This window comes from Sphaeramia orbicularis, chromosome 11 (assembly GCF_902148855.1).
Source record: "Sphaeramia orbicularis chromosome 11, fSphaOr1.1, whole genome shotgun sequence".
NCBI lineage: Eukaryota > Metazoa > Chordata > Actinopteri > Kurtiformes > Apogonidae > Sphaeramia > Sphaeramia orbicularis.
In genome coordinates this window covers 13,207,655-13,234,511 of record NC_043967.1, presented here as the reverse complement: position 1 = coordinate 13,234,511, position 26,857 = coordinate 13,207,655, and the positions used below count along the sequence as shown (strand labels likewise).

General features: G+C 36.3%; 4 protein-coding genes across 4 annotated transcripts; 3 read left to right on the top strand and 1 right to left on the bottom strand.

Annotated features, from left to right (window-relative positions):
• The first annotated feature begins 230 nt into the window (after nt 1–230).
• LOC115428755 (lactose-binding lectin l-2-like) lies at nt 231–782 on the top strand. Its single transcript, XM_030147969.1, has one exon. It carries the CDS (start codon nt 294–296, stop codon nt 780–782), a length of 489 nt encoding a protein of 162 aa, XP_030003829.1. The 5' UTR covers nt 231–293.
• A 1,683-nt stretch (nt 783–2,465) lies between these two features.
• Nucleotides 2,466–3,022, top strand: LOC115428754 (lactose-binding lectin l-2-like). The gene has a single exon (XM_030147968.1). It carries the CDS (start codon nt 2,534–2,536, stop codon nt 3,020–3,022), a length of 489 nt encoding a protein of 162 aa, XP_030003828.1. The 5' UTR covers nt 2,466–2,533.
• A 3,339-nt stretch (nt 3,023–6,361) lies between these two features.
• LOC115428842 (uncharacterized) lies at nt 6,362–10,043 on the top strand. The gene is made up of 3 exons (XM_030148065.1): nt 6,362–6,856; nt 8,395–8,530; nt 9,492–10,043. The coding sequence occupies exons 1-3, from the start codon at nt 6,378–6,380 to the stop codon at nt 10,041–10,043; spliced, it is 1,167 nt and encodes a 388-aa protein (XP_030003925.1). The 5' UTR covers nt 6,362–6,377.
• Nucleotides 10,044–20,975: 10,932 nt separating this feature from the next.
• LOC115428751 (lactose-binding lectin l-2-like) lies at nt 20,976–21,727 on the bottom strand. Its single transcript, XM_030147965.1, has one exon. The coding sequence runs from the start codon at nt 21,670–21,672 to the stop codon at nt 21,169–21,171; it is 504 nt and encodes a 167-aa protein (XP_030003825.1). The 5' UTR covers nt 21,673–21,727; the 3' UTR covers nt 20,976–21,168.
• Nucleotides 21,728–26,857: the final 5,130 nt, after the last annotated feature.

The following is a 26,857-nucleotide window of genomic DNA, read 5'->3' as shown; positions in this document are numbered from 1 at the left end:
ATTAAGTAACAAACATCTGAACCCTGAGCCTCAGACTAATGTTGAAACCTATCTGATGTTCTGAAACTGAGCCAAACTCCAAACAGTCACAACAAAGATGCAAACAGTTGTTTCTGTGTCATATCAGCTGATTCCAGCTGTGATGACATGTGGTGTACACCCACTCCAGAGCAAATAAAACACAAATGTTTCATGTCTCTGCAGCTTTTTGATCATATCCTTCATTTCAGATCAGCTACAACCACAGATCCAGTCTTCATCCTGCTCCTGTGACAGATTCTCACACCAACAACATGCTGTTCTTCATCTTCTTATCAGTTCTGGCTCTGGGTGTCGCGTCTCCTCTAGATGATGGTGAAGTGAAGCTACAGCAAGGTGGTTGTCCCATGTTTTGGTTCAACTTCAATGGACGCTGCTACAAGTATGTTGCCACACTGATGACCTGGGCTGATGCAGAGCTCCACTGTGTGTCACAGAGGGCCAACCTGGTGTCCATCCACAGTCTGGAGGAACACAATTTTGTCAAAAGTCTGATCCAGAATTTTGACCATGCTCAGGGACACACCTGGATTGGACTCAGTGACACCCAGAAGGAAGGAGCATGGATGTGGTCTGATGGGTGTTCAGTGGGCTATCTCCTGTGGGACAACGGACAGCCTGACAATTACAAGGGAATTGAACACTGTGGAGTCAAAAACTTTGGTGAAAATTTAAAATGGAACGATTATCCTTGTTCTCGAACTTTTCCTTCTGTCTGTGCAACTCGTATTCCCTGCCCATGACAGTAATGCCAATCAGTCTGATTGTTCAGTTAAAATGCAACAGACTTTAAGAATAAAAATATAAAGCTGTGCAACTGTGTACACTGAGTTTTTTTTCTAACCTTCACTGTCATGAATCAAAAGAACATTTATAAGATTTGATGTATCTTGCTACATATCTTCATATTGACATTGATTCCAGTACAAAATACACCAAAACTCAGCTCTAACAAGCCGTGGGTTAAGGTTGGACTGAGAAGCTTTATATCCTAGAAGTGATTTATGTTCATATTTGATTGATTCTATCCAAGTGTTTTATTACAGCAGAGCTTAAAACTGTAAAGGTCAGAGAAAATAGATTAAAACCATTAAAAAAAAGAGCAGTATCTTAAATTCCTCTAAACTTAAGTGGTTGATGGGGTTGGTTATAGGGTTGCATCTGTTTAAATCCTGTGTTCAATTGAAATAAAGGCTAATTCACAAAGTCTACCTTTGAAATAAATCTTATCCAGTGTTTTCTTGAGGTCTATAACTGTGAAGGTTTATGTTTTATGTTGTATAGTGGTGCATGTACTTTGGTGTATCCTAGTGGTGATGTGTGGTTGTAATGCAGCTGAAAACTGACTTGGATACTGCACCAAAGCAAAAAATAATTTCACCAGCGACCACTGGTAAGAAGTAAGTGTAAGAATCTGTCACAGGAGCAGGATGAAGACTGGATCTGTTGTAGTCGATCTGAAATGATGGATATGATTAAGAATGTTCCAGTTAGTTTAGCTGTAAGGCTTTAAATGCTTTGCAGTGAGTCGTAAACCACACATCAGCAGTGTTCATGACAGCTGGAAGAGGCTGAGACAGAGGCAGCTGGTTACATAATGGAAACTGTCTCACTGTGTGTGTTACAACTCTACTACTGTTCATCTAAAGTCAACTAGTTTGAAGATAAATCCTTTCCAACTTCACTTTATTCCCTCCATGTGTTTCTCCTGTGATAACATTTATACAACACTGCTAGACATTATTCCTTTAAATAACCATTTTGTACATATTAACCTGTTTAAGTCTGAACTTAGTGATGTTTCTAACAATGACGTTAAGGTACTTTTGTCCTGAAAGAAACTGGAAACTATTCAATTCTACAGTTAACACTTGAGTATAAATATATATATATATATATATATATATATATATATATATATATATATATATATATATATATATATATATATATATATATATATATATATATATATATACAGTATATATACAGTATATATATATATATATATATATATATATATATATATATATATATATATAGTATATATATATATATATATATATATTTTTTTTTTTTTTTTTTTTTTTAGTTTGTTTTTTAAGGTTCAGTAAATTTCACCTCAACAACAGGTGCAAAGCTTCAGTGGAAACAGAAACAGCTGTTCACACATAACTGGAGTCAGTCTGTGTCCCACAACCACTAACACTTCATCTACAGATCAATGACAAACGGACAATGTAAGATGCACAAAGATTAGGTTCTTTCTAGTGCTGTATAACACATTAGGATAGAGCCCTGCATTGGCTGAGAGGAAGGGGTAGAATAGGGCAGAGCAGAGAGAACGAGTGGTTTACACCCACTCCAGAGCATATAAAACACAGCAATGTTTCATGTCTCTGCAGCTTTTTGATCATATCCTTCATTTCAGATCAGCTACAACCACAGATCCAGTCTTCATCCTGCTCCTGTGACAGATTCTCACACCAACAACATGCTGTTCTTCATCTTCTTATCAGTTCTGGCTCTGGGTGTCGCGTCTCCTCCAGATGATGGTGAGGTGAAGCTACAGCGAGGTGATTGTCCCCCGTTCTGGTTCAACTTCAACGGACGCTGCTACAAGTATGTCGCCACAGAGCTGACCTGGGCTGATGCAGAGATCTACTGTGTGTCACAGAGGGCCAACCTGGTGTCCATCCACAGTCTGGAGGAACACAAATTTGTCGAAAGTCTGATCCAGAATTTTGACCATGCTCAGGGACAGACTTGGATTGGACTGAGTGACATCCATAAGGAAGGAACATGGATGTGGTCTGATGGGTATCCAGTGGACTTTGTCCTGTGGGACAATGGACAGCCTGACAATGACCAGGGAAATGAACACTGTGGACTCAAAAATTATGGTGAAGGTTTAAAATGGAATGACGGTGTTTGTTCTAAAGCTTACCCTTCTGTCTGTGCAACTCGTATTCTCTGCCCGTGACAGTAATGTCAATCAGTCTGGTTGTTCAGTTAAAATGCAACAGACTTTAACAATAAAAATATAAAGCTGTGCAACTGTGTACACTGAGTTTTTTTCTAACCTTCACTGTCATGAATCAAAAGAACATTTATAAGATTTGATGTATCTTGCTACATATCTTCATATTGACATTGATTCCAGTACAAAATACACCAAAACTCAGCTCTAACAAGCCGTGGGTTAAGGTTGGACTGAGAAGCTTTATATCCTAGAAGTGATTTATGTTCATATTTGATTGATTCTATCCAAGTGTTTTATTACAGCAGAGCTTAAAACTGTAAAGGTCAGAGAAAATAGATTAAAACCATTAAAAAAAGAGCAGTATCTTAAATTCCTCTAAACTTAAGTGGTTGATGGGGTTGGTTATAGGGTTGCATCTGTTTAAATCCTGTGTTCAATTGAAATAAAGGCTAATTCACAAAGTCTACCTTTGAAATAAATCTTATCCAGTGTTTTCTTGAGGTCTATAACTGTGAAGGTTTATGTTTTATGTTGTATAGTGGTGCATGTACTTTGGTGTATCCTAGTGGTGATGTGTGGTTGTAATGCAGCTGAAAACTGACTTGGATACTGCACCAAAGCAAAAAATAATTTCACCAGCGACCACTGGTAAGAAGTAAGTGTAAGAATCTGTCACAGGAGCAGGATGAAGACTGGATCTGTTGTAGTCGATCTGAAATGATGGATATGATTAAGAATGTTCCAGTTAGTTTAGCTGTAAGGCTTTAAATGCTTTGCAGTGAGTCGTAAACCACACATCAGCAGTGTTCATGACAGCTGGAAGAGGCTGAGACAGAGGCAGCTGGTTACATAATGGAAACTGTCTCACTGTGTGTGTTACAACTCTACTACTGTTCATCTAAAGTCAACTAGTTTGAAGATAAATCCTTTCCAACTTCACTTTATTCCCTCCATGTGTTTCTCCTGTGATAACATTTATACAACACTGCTAGACATTATTCCTTTAAATAACCATTTTGTACATATTAACCTGTTTAAGTCTGAACTTAGTGATGTTTCTAACAATGACATTAATGTACTTTTGTCCTGAAAGAAACTGGAAACTTCTTGTTTTGTTTAACCTTACCTTTTGTTCTTTTTTTTTTTTTGTTACCTCTGGCAGTTCACCGCTTACCTTTGAACCATTTCAAGCTGATCATTGGACTTGAACTGCATGAATTTCAAGACAAAACTGGAAAAATTGTGGTGTTCTAAAACTTTTGACCGGTAGTGTATATATGATCAAATGAATAGATTTTAAAAATACATTATTGATGTTCTGCTTGCACTGCAAAAAAAGAAAAATTGGGTGAATTCAAAATTTCAAGGCAACAAACTACAATAAAATTTGTCTTTGGCCAATTAAACTAAATATGTTAAGTTTTCCTTTTGAGTTTGCTCAACTCTGAATTCTGATTTTTGTCAAATCAACTGTCAGTTGGACTACCTTAGAATTTTACATTGTAATAACGTTTAATTCTTTCTTCTGCTCAGAGCCAGTGTAACAGGATCACCCTCCTGGACACCAGCCCGTCCTATAAGTGAATTAAGCGGCTGCTTATGGTCCCCACAGCCTACAGGGGACCCCATGGTTACTAAGGGGCCCACATTAATTAATAGCACTGTAGTGGTGAGACCAGGAAGTTATTTGTAATGTCTGCATTCCTACAAATAATGCTTTTATTCTGACAAGTCGCATCCAGCTGAACAGGTCTGTAAAGCATCTGAAAGTGTTTGGAGCATGTAAAGGCACTGTTCTGCCTACGACTTACAGTCCTGCTGTCACGTCAGAAAAACAAACATGAACGTAAAATGCCAGATAAACTATAACCATGCCCACACACTCACCTAAACTCCCACAAACACAATAACCCTGTGAAACCCTGCACATAACACAGAACATAGAATAGAACATAGAATGTCAAACACAGAGCAATATGGCCACATCTCCACAGGTCGCTACATTAAGTGTCATTCCATTTGATTTGTTGATGACCTGGCCACCTCAGACTGTGTACTGGGCCTATTGCAGGCCTCAGAATAAAATTCCCATATCATTTTAACTTCATTTAATTAAAGGTTGGTTTAAACTTACCTGTGTGGACTCCAGCTCGAGGCAGCACAGCCACAATGAGACTTCAAGTGAAAAGTACCAACTTGGAAAGTTGGCTTTCCCACATTTCACAACAAAGAAATAAGAGTTAGCAGCACCGCTGCCCCTTGTATTAAACCCCAACTTAAAGATGTAAGTATTAACAACTCATCAAATGGTTTTGGCACACACAACTGGCTTGCTTTGTTGTTCTAACTCACATTATTGAATTACATGTAAATATTTTTTGTTTTCAAGTTTTACCAACTTAAATTACTGTTTTAGGCCAAAAAATACAAGTTGAATTTTTTTGCAATGTGGTTGTTATCAGATGTTAACCCTTTTTAAAAAAAAATAAATAAGAAGAAGAAGAATTTTTAAAATCCCTTTTGCAGTGCAGTAACAAAAAAAAAAACCCCAGAAAACAACAAGGGGGGATGCTGTTCCTTATGTACTCGTCTGCTTTTCCGTATCAGATCTGGTACCAAGAACTAGTGTCCTTGAATATGATCCATTTCTCCCATCTTCAATTAAAAGTTCCCACCTTAATCCTTAGATGAAATGTTAATTTTTCCATGGTATATATTTCCTCTATAATGTCCAGCCATTGCTATATTCAAAGAGTGTCATTTTTGAACCAGTTCCTTTTGACAACCTTTTTGCAGGCAAGAATTAATATTTTAAATAAATAAGCATCTTCTTATTTAATTACATCATCAGGTATTAGACCCAGGTAGATAGTCTGGGGGTACATTGGAACTTCATAATTTACATGTCCAAAAGATATGTGAGTGGTCGGCAGTCATGTGACCACACCCTCTCAGCATTGCTGCTGTTTTCCTAATTGTTTACTTTTTACATATTAACCCTTTTCAGATGATTATGTCTCTGGTGCCACATTTTTGCATACACTGTTATTCCAATTACCGTAAGTCCTGAATCATTTGTGCTACTGACAAAATCCAAACGTCATCTGACAGCTGAGATTAGGTTCTTTCTAGTGCTGTATAACACATTAGGATAGAGCCCTGCATTGGCTGAGAGGAAGGGGTGGAATAGGGCAGAGCAGAGAGAACGAGTGGTTTACACCCACTCCAGAGCATATAAAACACAGAAATGTTTCATGTCTCTGCAGCTTTTTGATCATATCCTTCATTTCAGATCAGCTACAACCACAGATCCAGTCTTCATCCTGCTCCTGTGACAGATTCTCATACCAACAACATGCTGTTCTTCATCTTCTTATCAGTTCTGGCTCTGGGTGTCGCATCTCCTCCAGGTGATGGTGAAGTGAAGCTACAGCGAGGTGGTTGTCCCATGTTCTGGTTCAACTTCAACGGACGCTGCTACAAGTATGTCGCCACCCTGATGACCTGGGCTGATGCAGAGCTCCACTGTGTGTCACAGAGGGCCAACCTGGTGTCCATCCACAGTCTGGAGGAACACAATTTTGTCAAAACTCTAATCCAGAATTATGACCATGCTCTGGGAAACACCTGGATTGGATTCAGTGACACCCAAAAGGAAGGAGCATGGATGTGGTCTGATGGGTATCCAGTGGACTTCGTCCTGTGGGACAACGGAGAGCCTAACAATCACCAGGGAAATGAAGACTGTGTTAACTTTGGTGACACTTTAAAATGGAACGATTATCCTTGTTCTCGAAGTTTTCCTTCTGTCTGTGCAACTCGTATTCCCTGCCCGTGACAGTAATGTCAATCAGTCTGGTTGTTCAGTTAAAATGCAACAGACTTTAACAATAAAAATATAAAGCTGTGCAACTGTGTACACTGAGTTTTTTTTCTAACCTTCACTGTCATGAATCAAAAGAACATTTATAAGATTTGATGTATCTTGCTACATATCTTCATATTGACATTGATTCCAGTACAAAATACACCAAAACTCAGCTCTAACAAGCCGTGGGTTAAGGTTGGACTGAGAAGCTTTATATCCTAGAAGTGATTTATGTTCATATTTGATTGATTCTATCCAAGTGTTTTATTACAGCAGAGCTTAAAACTGTAAAGGTCAGAGAAAATAGATTAAAACCATTAAAAAAAGAGCAGTATCTTAAATTCCTCTAAACTTAAGTGGTTGATGGGGTTGGTTATAGGGTTGCATCTGTTTAAATCCTGTGTTCAATTGAAATAAAGGCTAATTCACAAAGTCTACCTTTGAAATAAATCTTATCCAGTGTTTTCTTGAGGTCTATAACTGTGAAGGTTTATGTTTTATGTTGTATAGTGGTGCATGTACTTTGGTGTATCCTAGTGGTGATGTGTGGTTGTAATGCAGCTGAAAACTGACTTGGATACTGCACCAAAGCAAAAAATAATTTCACCAGCGACCACTGGTAAGAAGTAAGTGTAAGAATCTGTCACAGGAGCAGGATGAAGACTGGATCTGTTGTAGTCGATCTGAAATGATGGATATGATTAAGAATGTTCCAGTTAGTTTAGCTGTAAGGCTTTAAATGCTTTGCAGTGAGTCGTAAACCACACATCAGCAGTGTTCATGACAGCTGGAAGAGGCTGAGACAGAGGCAGCTGGTTACATAATGGAAACTGTCTCACTGTGTGTGTTACAACTCTACTACTGTTCATCTAAAGTCAACTAGTTTGAAGATAAATCCTTTCCAACTTCACTTTATTCCCTCCATGTGTTTCTCCTGTGATAACATTTATACAACACTGCTAGACATTATTCCTTTAAATAACCATTTTGTACATATTAACCTGTTTAAGTCTGAACTTAGTGATGTTTCTAACAATGACGTTAATGTACTTTTGTCCTGAAAGAAACTGGAAACTTCTTGTTTTGTTTAACCTTACCTTTTGTTCTTTTTTTTTTTTTGTTACCTCTGGCAGTTCACCGCTTACCTTTGAACCATTTCAAGCTGATCATTGGACTTGAACTGCATGAATTTCAAGACAAAACTGGAAAAATTGTGGTGTTCTAAAACTTTTGACTGGTAGTGTATATATGATCAAATGAATAGATTTTAAAAATACATTATTGATGTTCTGCTTGCACTGCAAAAAAAGAAAAATTGGGTGAATTCAAAATTTCAAGGCAACAAACTACAATAAAATTTGTCTTTGGCCAATTAAACTAAATATGTTAAGTTTTCCTTTTGAGTTTGCTCAACTCTGAATTCTGATTTTTGTCAAATCAACTGTCAGTTGGACTACCTTAGAATTTTACATTGTAATAACGTTTAATTCTTTCTTCTGCTCAGAGCCAGTGTAACAGGATCACCCTCCTGGACACCAGCCCGTCCTATAAGTGAATTAAGCGGCTGCTTATGGTCCCCACAGCCTACAGGGGACCCCATGGTTACTAAGGGGCCCACATTAATTAATAGCACTGTAGTGGTGAGACCAGGAAGTTATTTGTAATGTCTGCATTCCTACAAATAATGCTTTTATTCTGACAAGTCGCATCCAGCTGAACAGGTCTGTAAAGCATCTGAAAGTGTTTGGAGCATGTAAAGGCACTGTTCTGCCTACGACTTACAGTCCTGCTGTCACGTCAGAAAAACAAACATGAATGTAAAATGCCAGATAAACTATTGCTACACCCACACACTCACCTAAACTCCCACAAACACAATAACCCTGTGAAACCCTGCACATAACACAGAACATAGAATAGAACATAGAATGTCAAACACAGAGCAATATGGCCACATCTCCACAGGTCGCTACATTAAGTGTCATTCCATTTGATTTGTTGATGACCTGGCCACCTCAGACTGTGTACTGGGCCTATTGCAGGCCTCAGAATAAAATTCCCATATCATTTTAACTTCATTTAATTAAAGGTTGGTTTAAACTTACCTGTGTGGACTCCAGCTCGAGGCAGCACAGCCACAATGAGACTTCAAGTGAAAAGTACCAACTTGGAAAGTTGGCTTTCCCACATTTCACAACAAAGAAATAAGAGTTAGCAGCACCGCTGCCCCTTGTATTAAACCCCAACTTAAAGATGTAAGTATTAACAACTCATCAAATGGTTTTGGCACACACAACTGGCTTGCTTTGTTGTTCTAACTCACATTGATTTACATGACAATAATTTTTATTTTCAGGTTTTACCAGCTTAAATTACTGTTTGTGTACCATTTGTGCTACTGACCAAACGTCATCTGACAGCTGAGATTAGGTTCTTTCTAGTGCTGTATAACACATTAGGATAGAACCCTGCATTGGCTGAGAGGAAGGGGTGGAATAGGGCAGAGCAGAGAGAACGTGTGGTTTACACCCACTCCAGAGCATATAAAACACAGCAATGTTTCATGTCTCTGCAGCTTTTTGATCATATCCTTCATTTCAGATCAGCTACAACCACAGATCCAGTCCTCATCCTGCTCCTGTGACAGATTCTCACACCATCAACATGCTGTTCTTCATCTTCTTATCAGTTCTGGCTCTGGGTGTCTCATCTCCTCCAGATGATGGTGAAGTGAAGCTACAGCGAGGAGGTTGTCCCATGTTCTGGTACGAGTTCAACGGACGCTGCTACAAGTACGTCGCCACACCGATGACCTGGGCTGATGCAGAACTCCACTGTGTGTCACAGAGGGCCAACCTGGTGTCCATCCACAGTCTGGAGGAACACAAATTTGTCGAAATTCTGATCCAGAATTATGACCATGCTCAGAGAGAGATTTGGATTGGGCTCAGTGACATCCATAAGGAAGGAAAATGGATGTGGTCTGATGGGTGTCCAGTGGACTTTGTCCTGTGGGACAACAGCCAGCCTAACAATTGGGGGGGAAATGAACACTGTGGAACCAAAAACTATGGAGAAAGTTTAAAATGGAACGATGGTTATTGTCCTTCAACTATTCCTTCTGTCTGTGCCTCTCGTATTCTCTGCCCGTGACAGTAATGTCTGGTTGTTCAGTTAAAATGCAACAGACCTTAACAATAAAAATATGAAGCTGTGCAATTGTGTACACTGAGGTTTTTTTTTCTAACCTTCAATATCATGAATCAAAAGAACATTTATAAGATTTGATGTGTCTTGCTACGTATCTTCATATTGACATTGATTACAGTACAAAATACACCAAAACTCAGCTCTAACAAGCCGTGGGTTAAGGTTGGACTGAGAAGCTTTATATCCTAGAAGTGTTTTCTGTTCATATTTGATTGATTCTATCCAAGTGTTTTATTACAGCAGAGCTTAAAATTGTAAAGGTCAGAGAAAATAGATTAAAACCATTAAAAAAAGAGCAGTATCTTTAATTACTGTAAACTTAAGTGGTTGATGGGATTGGTTATAGGGTTGCATCTGCTTAAATCTTGTGTTCAATTGAAATAAAGGCTAATTCACAAAGTCTACCTTTGAAATAAATCTTATCCAGTGTTTTCTTTAGGACTATAACTGTGAAGGTTTATGTTTTCCAAGAAGTGGTGAAACCCCTTGCAGCTCTATTAGCTCCTGTCTCACTTCCTTCTCTTCTCTTTTATCATGTGTAGTTGTTTGGCAGTCAGTGGCCTGCTGGGTAAAAGACTGGTCACGACTGCAGAATGATGGTTGTAAAGTAGCATCAGGACACTATGTTACTGCACCAGGTCAGAAACATCAGAAAACACATAGAACCACACAGACCACACAGAATGAGCATCACAGTCCAAGTGGAATCAGCTGAGACGAGACACACGCAGATGTTTCCTGTTCTGTGCATCATTCTGCTACAGTTTATTCTTACAGCTTTTTTCACAAACAATTAGTCTGTGGAATAAAAAGAGATTACAAGCCACCTGTGTATGATCACTTTGTGAAAGAGGTCATGTACTATGTCCAACTGGAGAAGATTTGCTGTACTGTTAACCCTATAATGCCAAATGTATCATATTTGATACATGACTTTTGAAGCCTTCTACATGATCAGTGTGATATTTTTTTCTTGAAAAACTTGATGTATACAATTAGATACATGCAATATACAAATAATGCACTGATAATTTCACCAGAGGCCTTTCCAGTGACACTACAAGATTGTCATTAATGAAGAAGGAGGCAGAACTTTGCCAATTTTGAAAAAGAATTATCAATTTGTTAGACATGTTTGTGTTATATTATGTTTTGTTTGTTTAAAAATCATAATATGTAGGCATTGAGACCTGATGGATCAAATATGATACAAAGTTGAAACTCACACATGGAAACTGATATTTGAAAAAAAAAAAAAAAAATTGTTTTGATTGTTCAGAAGGACCAATAAAGGCTCCAGTTTCAAAGAACTGGAATTTTCTGTCAATGATTTAATGGTTCAGGTTTTACAAGGTTAAAGGGTCAGTTCAGAAGTTCTCTGATGCCCGGGAACCTTTTTTAGCTCACTTCGAAACTATAAACGCAGATGAGATACATTTGTAGAGTGTAGTAAAGTATATGTGTATGTATAATTTTTATTTGTGTATGTGTATGTATGTTTCTCTGTAACTTTTTTGTCTGTTTCTTTTTTTTTTTTATCTGGAATTTGTAATGTTTCGGGGGGGGTTAAAAAAGGAAAAAAGTGCTTGTATGGTAAATGTAATTGTATTTATCCTTTTCAAAATCTTAATAAAAAGACCTTGATTAAAAAAAAAAAAAAAAAAAAAAAAGAAATTACAAAAGCGTATCTTTGTAGATAATAAGGTAAAAGAGAAATGGGAAAACCTGTACACATTTCCCAAAGTTGTGTGTGCAGCTGATAAGTTAAACCTGATAAGTGTGCTTTTAAGTCCACACACACCTTCATCATCATATCTTTATCGTTGAGGTCTGGTGCATATTAACTTGACAGATGGACGATTTCTCTTCTGAATCACACATTAATGATGCAGACAGAAGGAGGACCCCCCAAACACAAAACATCATTCCATTTTAGACTTGCACCATAATTCATCTCTACACAGTGTTCAGTTGTGTTCAGTTGTTTTTCATTGTCAGCCTGTTCTCTAACCCACAAAGTAAAGCTCACTGGACACCCATCGGACCTAGTGCCCCCTAGGGCCCCCCTCCAAAACAAGAGATAGGAGAGCCTCAGGGCACTAAAAACTGCACCCCAGCATCACCCACAGGAATAAACGTCACATCCCGAAAAGAATCAAGGCCTTCTTCAGAAAATGAATCAGTGAATAGGTTTGTAAGTAATACTACTGAACCATGTGTAAACAGCTGGATAGTTCAGAGGTTATTACAATGGATTTCAATGTGAGGAGGCAAGGGATAGATTCCCAGTATGGCTGGGATCAGTGATATGTTATAACCTTACATTGATTTTCTATTTTTAATACATGTGATCTACTCACACTACCTTCACCCTGGTCTAAATGCATTGTCCATACTATCTGTGGAAAAGATACTTGTCAGGGACATGCCTGATTTTAACAATAGAGTTACAGAAAAACGTGCATGTTTGAAGCAGTGACTGGTGAAATTTACAGATAAACAATGCATGACTGAAAACATATACTGTGTATTTTTATTTTCATTTAAACTGATATTTTAAAATAGTGGTGCATGTACTTTGGTGTATCCTAGTGGTGATGTGTGGTTGTAATGCAGCTGAAAACTGACTTGGATACTGCACCAAAGCAAAAAATAATTTCACCAGCGACCACTGGTAAGAAGTAAGTGTAAGAATCTGTCACAGGGGCAGGATGAAGACTGGATCTGTTGTAGTCGATCTGAAATGATGGATATGATTAAGAAAATGTTCCAGTTAGTTTAGCTGTAATGCTTTGCAGTGGGTTGTAAACCACACATTAACATATATATATATATATATATATATATATATATATATATATATATATATATATATATATATATATATATATATATATATTTTTTTTTTTTTTTTTTTTTTTTTTTTTTTTTTTTTTTAAGTTTGTTTTTTAAGGTTCAGTAAATTTCACCTCAACAACAGGTGCAAAGCTTCAGTGGAAACAGAAACAGCTGTTCACACATAACTGGAGTCAGTCTGTGTCCCACAGCCACTAACACTTCATCTACAGATCAATGACAAACAGACAATGTAAGATGCACAAACTCTGATCATCAGTACATTTTGGATCAAATGAACAGATGTTATAAATACATCATTGATGCCCTGCTTGGTTGTTATCAGATATTAATGAATATTATTGAGTGTCCATACTAGCATCATAAATCTGTTTATTTGTAGATTATAAGACATTAATAAGCAGATATAAGACAATTACTGCCTAAGACCTTTATTGAAATCTTGGAGATTTGTATAATAAAAGCATTACAAACCCAGTCATTGAGTTTAACTAACTTGCTCATTAACTAATCCATTGTGTAGCTGTCGTCATACCACTTTATACCACTAGAGTGAGTAGTGAGCCACTGAAAGACTAGGCCTGCTTTTCATTCATGTAGGAGGTTCCTGTAGGAGGAACAGTAACCTTTATTTAACCAGATAAAATCCCATTGAGATCAATATCTTTTACAAGGGCGACCTTTTGAGTTACATACAGACTCTTGTCATAAATGATGCCCCCCACACACACACACACACACATACATACACACACACCTCCACACACATACATACACACACACACACACACACACACATACAAGAGATAGGAGAGCCTTGGGACGCATAAATTTGCGCCTCCAAGTTCATGTGGACGAATAGCTCCGTAAGTAACACTACAGTCTACGATGTTCAAATCCCAGCAGAAACACTTGCATGTTTTCCAACATTCTACATGTTCAAACAGGGGGCGTGGCTCTGAGGATAAAGCATTCTAACTAGTCATAGAAACGTTAGCTTACCTTGTGATTGCTGATCACAGGGATCATGCTAATTAGCTTCTTCCAGCAGCGTTAGGGTTAGTAATGAGCATGCGTCCATGTGGACAATGTGCTGTCTTCTGCCATCCTCATCCATTCACCAACAGGAAATAGAATTTTCCTGACACATTTTCAATTCCTCAAGGTCTAACGGTCCTGTTTTTTTATTTGAGCAATTAAATTATGGACAAAAAGTGTGTTTTAACGCAAGCACTATTGAACATGTACCGAGTGAAATATTTCTGAAAATTGATTAGCAATGCCTTACACTACTACATTACAGCAAAAAGTAATCTGTTATTTTAATGCATTACAAAAGTAACGTATATCTCCCAACACTGACAGTAAAGTAAGACAAACAAAAATTTAGAAATAACAGAAAAGTCAGGCAGTTTTTAGAATGCAATTTTTATTTATTTATTTATTTATTTATTTTTATTTTTATTTTTTTTAAAAAGCAAATTTAATTGAGATCATAGATATTTAAAAATAGAAGGACTGTCCAGTTGACTCCTGCTGTCTTGTCGGACAGACGGAACCAAAAGCTTGTAGTGACATGAGCTCAGGTATTTTCAGCTCCAGTTAAAGGGTATTCCAGACAGAGGCCGCAGCAAAGCTGAACAAGTGGTGCCCAGTTCAGTCCGAACTTTGGGTCCATTCAAAAACTACATTCAGGAGACTGTAAGGATTACTGGTAGTGGTTCTTTGGAGAAGTGAGGATAGGTTTGAACCATACCAAGAAGAGCTTGGGTGAACCTTCGTGAGCTCAAAGACAGATACTCAGCTGTACAATGTAGTTCACAGTGATGAGCGAGGCGATTACAACCTGTAAAAAAAACATAGTGCACAATGGTAAACAGTGTTCAAGGACTGTAAGCATTTGACTCAGGCACTCATGTACAAAACATCACCATTATCTAATACTGGTAAAAAGTACCTGTTGCCAGTTATTAAGTTCTGCATAATTACCTCCGCCAAGGGGGTTATGTTTTTGCCGGCGTTGGTCTGTCTGTCTGTCTGTCTGTCTGTCTGTCTGTCTGTCTGTCTGTCCGTGTGCAGGATAACTCAAAAAGTTATGGACGGATTTGGATGAAAATTTCAGGAAATGTTGATACTGGCACAAGGAACAAATAATTCAGTTTTGGTGGTGATGGGGGGGCACTGATCTGCCTTGGCGGAGGTCTGCACTCTCTGAGTGCTTTTCTAGTTAAAGATGGATGCCTTTTTGAAAGGTAAAGGGACACAAGAGACCACAGATAACCTATATTTACACATCAACAGTATTAGAGTAGTACAAAGCCTTGTGAACTTTGTGTGTCAATTAAATTCTATCTATCTATCTATCTATCTATCTATCTATCTATCTATCTATCTATCTATCTATCTATCTATCTATCTATCTATCTATCTTACATTTGGTATAAATACACCTTATGAACATGAGTTTTAGACACTGGACTAATTCTGTGTATCTCTTCTTTTCTTAGGACAGTCTGGCCTTTACTAATTCTGTAGAGGTCCAATTGTGTGCAAGATCAAGATATATTTTGCAAGTTTTGATGAATCTAAGGTGCTGTTCTGTTTATGTACACTGCAAAACATTACAGCCCCATTTAATTATGTCCACTTATTTTTGCTCTTGAACTCAAAGAGCTCCAACTAGTTTTGAATTTTTAACTCAGTTGTTCCAGTTTTCAAAAGTTAAATGTTCATTAATTCATTGTCTTGACTGGTTGAAAGTTTTTTCATCTAGGTGTGAGTTGACTTAACTTGTATTTTACCTGGATTTTTAAATCCAGGTTAAAAACCTTCCTCTTTTCATGTGCTTATGAGTAAACTCTTTTCAGTCTTGTCTTTCAAATCCACTTTTTTTTTATTTTAATGTCTTGCTTTGCTCTATTTTAATTTGAATGTATGATTTTATCTTTTATTCTGTGAATGCATTTTAAGTCACATTTATCTCTGATGATTTTAATGTCTTTTTTCCCTTTTTTGTTTTTAATGTAATTTCAGTGTCTTGCTTTTGTTTTTGTTGTGATTTTAGGATGAAGAAAATCTTATATTTCCTGTCCCCTTCTAAATAATAATAGCCTCAATGGTTGGCCATACACAACTAGCTATAAAATCATACTGTATAAAGTCAGACAAACCAAGCTAAATACATCCAACGATAATACAAAATAAATACAAAACCAAGTGCAAAACTACATGTCCAGGAAGTACAAAACATGGGTAAACATATACCAGACCAAAACAAGTAAATAAATATGTCACAAAATGCAATACAAATACGAAGCAAAATGTAAAAACTTGTAACTGTTCATATAACTTGCCTTGCCTTTACAAGTTATCAGTTGAAAAAAAATGAACAAAAGTGGTGGGATGGGGAAGGGGGTTTATGCATTAGAGAAAAAATAGTTACCACCACATTTGAGGTGCCTCCTTAAACTTTATAAACTGATGGCAAGGTTGGCATGGACATAATCAGCTACATACATACTGTAGATGAATCATATATTTGACTTTGAACTGATTTAGGGACACTTTGAAATCAGTGATGAAGGACTATACACTGAAAAAAAAAAAAGAAGATTCTTTGAGTTTACTTGATTTTATTGTGGACATCGGTTCCACATGATCAGAATGAGGAGATCTGACAGACTTTTTCACTTTTTTCTATGAACTAGTGCATGTGAAGTCAATGTATTTAATTCAAATCAGAAAGCTTGAAAAAATCATGTTAATTCAACACATACTTTCCCAGTTACCCCTGCATAAGTTTATTGCATAGTGTGATAGTATTTCAATTATGTCCAGAGTACCCTTAAAGAAACAATTTGTTCAACATAATAAAATTATGGAAAGAACTCCTACCTAACTAACATGCTTTCATTTAGTGAGACACAGTTTTGTTGAACCAACTAATTGTAAGTATGTTGAGTGAACATAAAGTATTGGAGTTACTATTACTTATTTGCAATGTATGGCTCCAACTTAATTTGTCAAAGTGATTTCAATATATTTACTAATGAAGGATCAGACTTAATTGTCTTGGATGGCATTATCGTGTATAATATGATTGTGGACAACTTATTTTGACAGGGTTGGTAAAGCTATATTTTTTAATTGCTATAGTAACACTAATTAATCATGCTGATAAACCCTTTCATGCATAGTGGTCACTCCAGTGGACAGTTCTTCTCCAGCTGTTCTCTTGTATATTCATTGGTTTTGTTGTTTTAGTTGCGTATCAGCCAACACAGTGGATGTTTATGCACCATCCCATCATACACTACAATTCATATCCTACTGCAGCTTTGCTGTCCATGATAAACCTGATCTGCGGTAGAATGTTTGAGTGTAAATCAATTGCTAATTGTTATTAAACTGTAATTAACAGGTTTCTTAACCCTGTAAAGCCTGAACCATTAAATCATTGACAGAAAACTCCAGTTCCTTCAAACTGGAGTCTTTATTGGTCCTTCTGAACAACCAAAAAAAAGTTTTTCTTAAATATTAATTTCCATGTATGAGTTTCAATTTTTTGTCATATTTTATCCATCAGGTCTCAATGGTCAAATATTATTTTTGAACAAACAAAAACATAATATGACACAAACTTGTCTAACAAATTAGTAATTCCTTTTCAAAATTGGCAAAGTTCTTCCTCCTTCCTCATTAATGACAGTCTTGTAGTGCCACTGGAAAGGCCTCTGGTGAATAAACTCCTCCCCCTGGTGGATTATCTGTGTATTGCATGTATCTAATTGTATACATCAAGTTTTTCAAGAAAAAAAAAATATCACACTGATCATGGAGAGGGCTTCAAAAGTCATGGATCAAGTATGATACGTTTGGCATTATACAGTTAAACAAAAAGATTTTTTTTTTTTTGGCATTTTATTTTAACGAAGTGAGTAATAACTAGTATTAGAGTATGTTAAAATGTGAGAAAACATCAGATTAGCTGCATTAAAACTGTTTTTATATCATAGTTTTCACACAGTTTATCACTTCCTAATATTGCGTTTTAAATACATGTTTCTTTACTTCATAAATTAAATACATGGTGTCTAGCTGAATGGACATTTTTGTAACTCTATGAAAAATAGGTTCATTAAAAAAACTCAATTGCATTGTTTTTTTCAGGCCTAAAGAGGAATAAAAACACTCAGGAAACAAATCTTGACCAAGGTTCTCATAATTCAAGCATGAAAGGGTTAAATATTAAACTAAATTCAATCAGTAGAAGACAGTCTACAGCCCTTTTCTTCCATTGTTAGAGACTCTCAACCCTTCCCTTCTGTCATGGGTGGCTGTGGCTCAGTTGGTAGAGCAGATCATCCTTTGACTGAACAGTTGCTGGTTCGAATCCTGGCTGTGACTGTCAGAGTGTGCAAGACACTGAACCCTAAATTACTCCTAGTAGACCCTGGCAGCTGGTGTGTGAATGTGAGGAATTGGAAAGCACTTTGGGCACCATGAAGGTGTAGAAAATGTGCCATAAAAGTACAGTTCCTCACTTTAAGTTTTCCAGATCCATCAGGCTCCACAGGTGGGTTTTAGCTCTTCCACTAATGTGGTTGAAGGTGGAATCAGCCAGAACATCTGTTCTTAAAGCAGCCATTTTGAAACATCATGAGTCAGTGTGGCCTTGTTCATTCTGGTGTCGGAATCCAAATTAAGTATTTGGCTTGATTATTCCAGAGCAGATCTACATCGGTGCCTCAGGGTAGTTGTTTAGGACCAAGGTTATAATAGTTTTGGATTTTTCATTCTAGTTTAGCTTTAATTTTGACTTTTTTTTTTTCTCTAATTCAGTTAGTTTTAATTAGTTTTTAGAGCAGGTTTGCTTGTTTTTATTAGTTTTCATTTTTTTCTAAATGCTTAGTTTTAGTTTACTTTTAGTTTTTTTATATCTTTTATCTTCTTTGCCGTCATATTCAAATAAATCCCATACAGGACTCTGCTGCTTTCTCCAAACTTTAGTCTTCATGTTTCCAGGTAGAGTTCGGATGAGAAGACGTCTCTAAACCACACATGACGAGTGGTGATGGACCGTGAAGTGCCGTATGGTGCCGCTAGCTAAAATTGTTTGAGCGAAACAATTTTGTATCAATCCGATGGTGACAAAAGTTGAAAACTAAGGGAATTTTATCCATAATTTTTATATGTTTTAGTTAGTTTCGTAAGCACACAATACAGTTTCAGTTAGTTATCTTTTTTCCTTTAATTATAGTTTTTATTTATTTCAGTTAACAAAAATGTTTTTTCAATTCCAGTTTTCGTTAACGATAATAACCTTGTTTAGGACCCCTTTTATTTTCAGTTTTCACAAATGATTATCCACTGGTAACCAAACATGCAACCATGGCAATATATGCAGATGACACAACATTATATTTACCGGCAAAAAATGTAAGTCAACTTAATACCATCTTAAATAAGGAGTTGTACTTACTTACACAATGGATTACATCAATAAATTACTTATTAATGCAGGCAAAACAAAATGTCTGGTTGTTGGATCAAGATATTTTCTCAAGATGTCACCAACGTTGCACTTAACTGTGGGAGAAAACGTGATTCAACAAGTAGATGAAGCTAATTTATTGGGTGTAATTGTGGATGGCACACTGTCGTGGAATGACCAAATAAATAATATATTGCAAAAAATGGGTCTGAGTATCAGAATAATTAGACACTGTAAAAAAATGTACTCCCCATTGGTTAATCAAGCTATTAGTTCAGTCATTAGTATTATTTCATACGGATTATGCCTCAGTTGTTTGGTCAAATACTAATGAAAATAATTTACACAAATTGCGCACAGAATAAAGTGGCACGAATTGTTTTGGGTTGCCCTTACAGAACTAATAGAACCACAATGCACAACAGTTTGACATGGTTAACTGTAAAATCTAGATTGAAATATTATTTATTATCATTTATTCGTAACATTATAGCAACACAAACTCCAGAAATTATTCACAGAAAACTGTCATTTTTTGCTGATCAGCATAATTATTGTACAAAACAAACCAGTGAAACACAGTGTGCTCTGCCTTTAGACACAACAAATCAGTTACAGAGAACTGTTTTTTATTGGGCCATGGTTGCATGGAATGGATTGCCAGGGTTTGTGTTGTTGGAAAATACTAGAAAATGTTTTCACAAGAAATTGAAACTTTTTTTTGTTTACACAGCAGGCATGAAATGGAATGAGTATTGCTAATATTGAAAGATGTCTTATGATTTGTATCAGACAGCTATTGTTTGGTGAAGGAGTACAAATGTGTAGTGCTTATTTTTTTGTTTATTTATTTTAATTGCATTGGGCTGTTGTATATGTCCTGTGTGTGTGTGTGTGGGTGTGTGTGTGTGTGTGTGTGTGTGTGTGTGTGTGTGTGTGTGTGTGTGTGTGTGTGAGTGTGTGTATGAGTGTGTGTGGGCGTGAATGGTGTAAGATTAATGTAAAATAATTACAATTGTAATGTAGAGGAGACCCCAGGAAGAATTCCCATTAGCAACTGAATTATCAGTTGCTATTGGGAATCTTAATATATGAAACTAAATTTTAAAAAAATCAGTGTTTTAGGGTTAAAGTTAAGGCTAGACTAAATGATGCCCATAAGCCCAATACTTGGGGTTTGGGCCAGGGTAGGATAAGGGCTAGACTAAATGGTGCCACCTTCTGCTCTGAAGGGGTATTGCAGATGGGGTTCCTACCTAAACCCATTAGGGTGTGTTGACATAAAGCACTCTTATAGTTTTAAGGATTTTGTACGTCATGCTAAAACTACATGATTTTAAAAATGTTTAACCATTAAACATGAATTACTATAATAGAAGCTACATGTTATACTTATGTTGTTAAAACAGACACCCATGTTACTTTTTTTCAGTGTAGTTTTAATAGTTTATCTGCTTTGTATGAGCTTTATAACTCTCAGTACCTTACATACATAGAGCGAATAAAAACTGAACACAACTCCACAGTTCATTACAGCTGGGTTTAAGTATATTTTGTATTCAGTGAGTGCAAAAAGGTCAATACAAAAGCACAATGCAGGATACATGACACATAATACATGACAGCAAAGGTTAGAATAAACCTCTATACACAGAACCGTGCACCATTTTATGTTTATTATTGAGGTCCTGTGGGTTTTAACTGATCAACAGGACTGAATCAGACGCCAGACACTGAAGGGCAGTTAACACGAGATATACAGACAGAAGCATAAGATTGTGAACATGGAACGTCATTCCATGATTTATCTTGTCCAAAATTGAGGTGAACACAATGTTCTTTTCCTCCGTTGTTGCTGGGTTCTCCTCTATGCCAGACAGAAAAGTCCGCTGAGGATCCATCAGACCACATCCAGGATCCTTCCTTGTGGGCATCAGTGAGTCCGACCCAAGCACGTCCCTGCGCGGGGTCAAAACTCTTGATCAATGTTCTGACAAAAGCATTTTCCTCCTGACTGTGGATGGACACCAGGTTGGCCGTCTGTGACACACAGTGGAGCTCAGCGTCAGCCCAGGTCATTTGAGAGGCCACGTACTTGTAGCAGCGGTTGTTGAAGCTGAACCATGACCCAGAACAGTCTCCTTGTTGCAGGTTCACTTCACTATTTCTTGGTGGAGATGCAACAACCAGAGCCAGAATAGATAAGAAGATAAACAACTGCATGTCGCTGGTGTGAGAATCTGTCACAGGAGCAGGATGAAGACTGGATCTGTTGTTGTAGCTGGAAATGATCGCGAATGTTGCGGACAGATGAAGGTTTGGGTTATTTAATGTGTTCTGGAGTGGATCACATGTCGTCATAGTTCAACTGAGATGAGACACTGTTTACATATTGCAACACACTTTATGTGCTTTTTAAACTTTCAAGCCAACAATTGTTTGTTTTTCTTAAAGTAACATTAATCCTTTCATGCATGAATTATGAGAACCTTATTCAAGATTTTTTTTTTTCCCAAGTGGTTTTTATTTCTCTTTAGACATGAAAAAAAAAAAAAAAACAGAACAAAACAATGCGATTGAAGTTTTTTTATGAACCTATTTTTCATGGAGTTACAAAAATGTCCCCTCAGCTGGACGCCATGCATTTCATTTTTAGAAGCAAATCAAATCAAATTCAATTTTATTTATATAGCGCCTAATCATAACAAAAGTTATCTCATCACACTTTACATATCGTGCAAAGAAACAAGATACACTGTGAAAACTATGAAACAAAAACATGTTAAATGCTGCTAATCTGATGTTTTCTCACATTTAACGTATTCTAATACTAGTTATTACTCACTTCATGGAGATAATAAAAAAAAAAAAAATTTTGTTTAACCCCCCCCAAAAAAACAAACAAACAAAAACCACCTGTTAATTACAGTTTAATAATAATTAGCAATTTTTTTTTACACTCAAACATGTTACAGCTGATCAGGTTTATTTAGAACAGTAAAGTAACAGTAATGGTATGAATGTCAGTGTATGGGATGGTGCATAAGCATCCATTGTGTTGGCTGATATGGAACTAAAATAACAAAATCCACGAACATACAAGAGAACGTCTTTGAACAGCTGTCCACTGTAGTGACCAGTATGCATGAAAGGGTTAACATGAAAATTAAAGACATTTTTGTAACTTGAACATACAGTTACATCTCAAAAAATTTGAATATCACAAAAAAGTTCAATATTTTTTGTCACTCATTTCAGAAAGTGAAACCCATATATTATATATACTCCTTAGACATAGATTGAAATATTTCAAGCCTTATTTCTTGAAATTTTGATGATTCTGGCTTACAGATAATGAAAACCCAACATTTAAATCATGCAAAAGGAGGCCCAACCAAGTCTTGAGTACATAGAAATGAAGATACTTTTCAGAAGCCTGACATTTCTGTTTAAAATATCCCTTTTTTTTTTAAGTTGATTTTATGCAATGTTCTAATTTTCTGAGATGCAAAATGTTGGGTTTTCATTATCTGTAAGCCATAATCATCAAAATTTCAAGAAATAAGGCTTGAAATATTTCCCTCTATGTCTAATGAGTCTATATAATATATGGGTTTCACTTTCTGAAATGAGTGACAAAAAATATTGAACTTTTTCATGATATTCTAATTTTTTGAGGTGTACCTGTACCTCTCATAAAATATCATTCAAACCTCAATCTATCAATGAAATTTTATTTATATAGCGCCAAATCATAACAAAAGTTACCTCATGACACTTTACATATCGAGCGGGTGGAAACCAGACTCTCAAGTCAATTTACAGAAACTCAACAGAATCCTCCGGGAGCAAACACTTGTGACTGTGGTGAGGAAAAACTTCCTTATAAACCTCATCATCTTTTGTTATGTATATGCAGCATTTCAGTTATAATCCTTAAATCTATTTTGTAAAACTTGATGTGGTAATCATTTAGTCATGTCATTATGTCATGCTGTCAGCTACAGTATGATGCAATCCAACAGGGGTTTTCACAGAATGGCACAATCACCAGACTTTGTTTGATTCTCTGTGTCCTTTTTTCATTCATTGTGAACTCCCAGTGAATGAAAAACAGGAAAGTTTCTGCAGTGACACAGATATGGTCACTAAAGGCAGGTAAGGTCAGAGGCACAGAAAAAAAAAGATGAGGGTAATGAAACTGGTCATCATTGCATTTATAATGTATGTCATAGCTGTGAAAACCATCTTATTTTAATGTTTGGACATTGATCCAAATCCACATCAGCGCACATCCATCCTTCCTTCTGGGTAGAAAGGAATATTCTAGTGTTTTAATTTTAATGTTAGATGTGTGATGATGTGACATGTTTGGAAAAATAAAATAAAATTAAAAAAATGCAAGTCATAAAAAAAGAAAGGAATATTCACTGTGTTACGTCCCTACAGAGGCATATTGCATTAACACACACAAAAATAAATTGGGCTCTGTTTTTCCAAATTAACAAAATAATTATCTCGTAATTACAAGAAAAAATAAGTTTAAAAAAAAATTCGGCTCTGTTTTTCTGAATTAATGAGATACTGTTTTTTGAAAAAATTTAAATTCGGCTCTGTTTTTCTGAATAGGGGTTAACCAAGATGTACATAATGTGCTCTCCTTTGTCCCCTCCCAACTCCTAAGCACAAACACCAGACCAAAACTACAGTCCAAAGTGTTTATTGTTAAATAACTCAAAAAGGGCTAGGGGAGGGCTCAGGCAAAACAACAAACAAGAAGTCTTCTAAGTCAAAACTAAATTTCCTAATCCAAAGTAAATGCAAGAAATAAAATACATTAAACTAACCTAAACTCCCTAAATTAAATTAAAACTCCCCTACCAGAAAATTAGGACTGTTAAAAAAAAAAAAACCACTATTTACAATTTACAAATGATTACAAACATAAATGGACAACACAATTTCTGGCAACCAAAGTGAAACACTCGGGATCTCTGTTGGGAGCTGGTAGAGAGCAAAAAGAGAGAGAGAACTGCAGGATCCTGGGCAATTTTAAAGGGCAGGGTAATCTGACTCCACCAACCAGCAGCTGCACCTGCAGGGGAAAAAAAGCACACAAAAAGCCCAGCACCCCTGCAGGACTGGGGGGAAAATACACACTATAACAGAAAATACATACATGTAAACATAAATTATGACACTTTATGACCCAGGGTTATAACATCTGCAACACTTCACATTAAAATGTTTTTCAGCCTTAGGGTCGGGACCCCACGTGGGGTTGCCTGAAATTCAAATGGTGTCGCCTGAAATTTCTAGTAATTGATAAAAATAAAAAATAAAAAACCTCAATAATATAAAATCTATGGTGAGTTGACAGAGACAATCCCAATCCATAAAAGACATGACAAACTGTAAAGCTGAAACTGAAGCACTGTGGTTCTGTTTATCTTTCAAATGTTCATTGTGGTCAGTTTTAGATGCTGCAGCTCTTTCATAATTCATAGTTTGAGTTCTTGTTTGTTCAGTATTAATTGTCAGCCTTGTAAATCCAAGCTGGACTGACTGTACATATCCTGACCAAGGAAAATCAAATTCTCACTTTGTGCAGTAATCTACACCTGGATTTACTGCCTCCATTCATAATAATATACATTATATAGACTAAATGTCCTCTAAAATTAACCTTTTTTTGCAACATAGTATAGCAAACTATACATGATCAAAAACAAATTAATTTTACCAAAAAAAAAAAAAAAAAGTCTTTGTTTTGGGTGTCTGGGGTCACCAGAAATTTGTGATGTTAAAATGGGGTCACGAGCCAAAAAGCGTTGGGAACCACTGTATTAAAGGTTGTTATTCACATCAACAGAATACAATAAGGTCCTTCAATTATGGACAATATAAATGATAAAAAATTAAAGATATAGTACTGCAAAATCCTCAGAAAATTAGGTTTGTTGTTTTTTTTCCCAATATAACAATGACCACACATATACATTTGATACATAAATAGTTAATAAATCATACACCTATTGGCATGTATTGGCACATGAACAATATTACAATGGTACAAAGCCTTCAGTGTGCAAATGCCTTCCTTTGCAACATTCTGGCTGATTTAGAGACTTTTATTCACATTGCAGAATGGACAGAATGAATCACAACAATAGTCTGTGATGAGCAACTTCTACAACCTCCTGGGATATAACAGTTGAGCTTGTAAAGTATTCATGTCATGGAGAACAGGTACAGCCAATGCAACACTTTAACCATCAGGTGATGAAGGAAACAGACACGTGTTTCTGACAAATATTGACAAAAAAACCCCAACAAATCTCAGCTACACAACCACAGCTAAAAGTTTTGGCAGTGACATCAATTTTGTTGCTCCAAGTTTTTCTAATTTGGTTCTTTTACATGATTTTTTTCCATGTGCTTCTGGGGTAGACCAACAAACAATTACATGTATTTCTTTTTTATAATTTTCAAGGCTTTTATTGGCAAATAAATAACACATGCAAAAAAAAGTTGTTTTGTGTCGCTGCCAAAACTGACTATAGTATTACATTTAAAAAGTTGGCTCAAAACTGTTTTTTAGTGCTTCTAAAATTATTGTTTTGGAAGAATGGGAGGTTGAGCCTTTCAGTTCAGTTAGATTTAAAGAATAGTTTTAGATACATTTTCTTTGTGGGGGTTTTTTTTTTTTTTTCCCTTTTTCTATCTCTTTCCACTTCCTGGAGTTTTAGTTTTCATTGCTGTCGACTTTTCTTTTAAATGCAGGTGGTTTCTTTTGGTCAGTATAAGGAACATCTTTAGTATCTTTACACAATAGTTGTGCTTTGTTTTTTTTACTTGTAACAAAACGAGAAGAAGATGAGTTGAAGAAAAAGAAGTTCAATTCAATAAGCTCACAAACACTCAGACTATGCCAGTGGTTCTCAAGTGGTTTCACCTTGAAATCCGCATTTTGCCCATTGTCAGTTGAGATGCACAAACCTAACAGAAATATTTTTTCATAAATGGGCTTGAAATTTAAGCCTTTCTGGCATGATATGTGCTCCACTTTAACCAGGATACCAGGGGTTAATGTTCCAGTGGACCCTGAACTTTGTTTACTGGGGAACTTTCCAAGTATTCACAGTTCATTAAACAATGCAAAACTCAAATTCATGGAAGTTTCTCTGTCTATGTGTGGCCAGGAAGTGCACTGTGGTGTCATTTAAATCTGCTTGTCCTCTTCTTATTGATAGGTGGTCTTTTGAGATGAAAAGTTGCACCCCCCTGGGAAAAAAAATCACTTTTTGTCACATAAAATGATATAACACCTTTTTGAAAATTTGGCAGCCATATTTAGATCATATTGGTACATCTGTTACACCAAGTACTTAACCCTTAATGCATAGTG

Coding starts and splice junctions, on each gene's coding strand:
- LOC115428755 (XM_030147969.1), top strand. CDS start 294: ATGCTGTTCTTCATCTTCTTATCAGTTCTGGCTCTGGGTGTCGCGTCT.
- LOC115428754 (XM_030147968.1), top strand. CDS start 2,534: ATGCTGTTCTTCATCTTCTTATCAGTTCTGGCTCTGGGTGTCGCGTCT.
- LOC115428842 (XM_030148065.1), top strand. CDS start 6,378: ATGCTGTTCTTCATCTTCTTATCAGTTCTGGCTCTGGGTGTCGCATCT. Junction 6,857..8,394: donor GCAACTCGTATTCCCTGCCC/GTGACAGTAATG, acceptor TCTTCTGCTCAG/AGCCAGTGTAACAGGATCAC. Junction 8,531..9,491: donor TAATTAATAGCACTGTAGTG/GTGAGACCAGGA, acceptor CCTTCATTTCAG/ATCAGCTACAACCACAGATC.
- LOC115428751 (XM_030147965.1), bottom strand. CDS start 21,672: ATGCAGTTGTTTATCTTCTTATCTATTCTGGCTCTGGTTGTTGCATCT.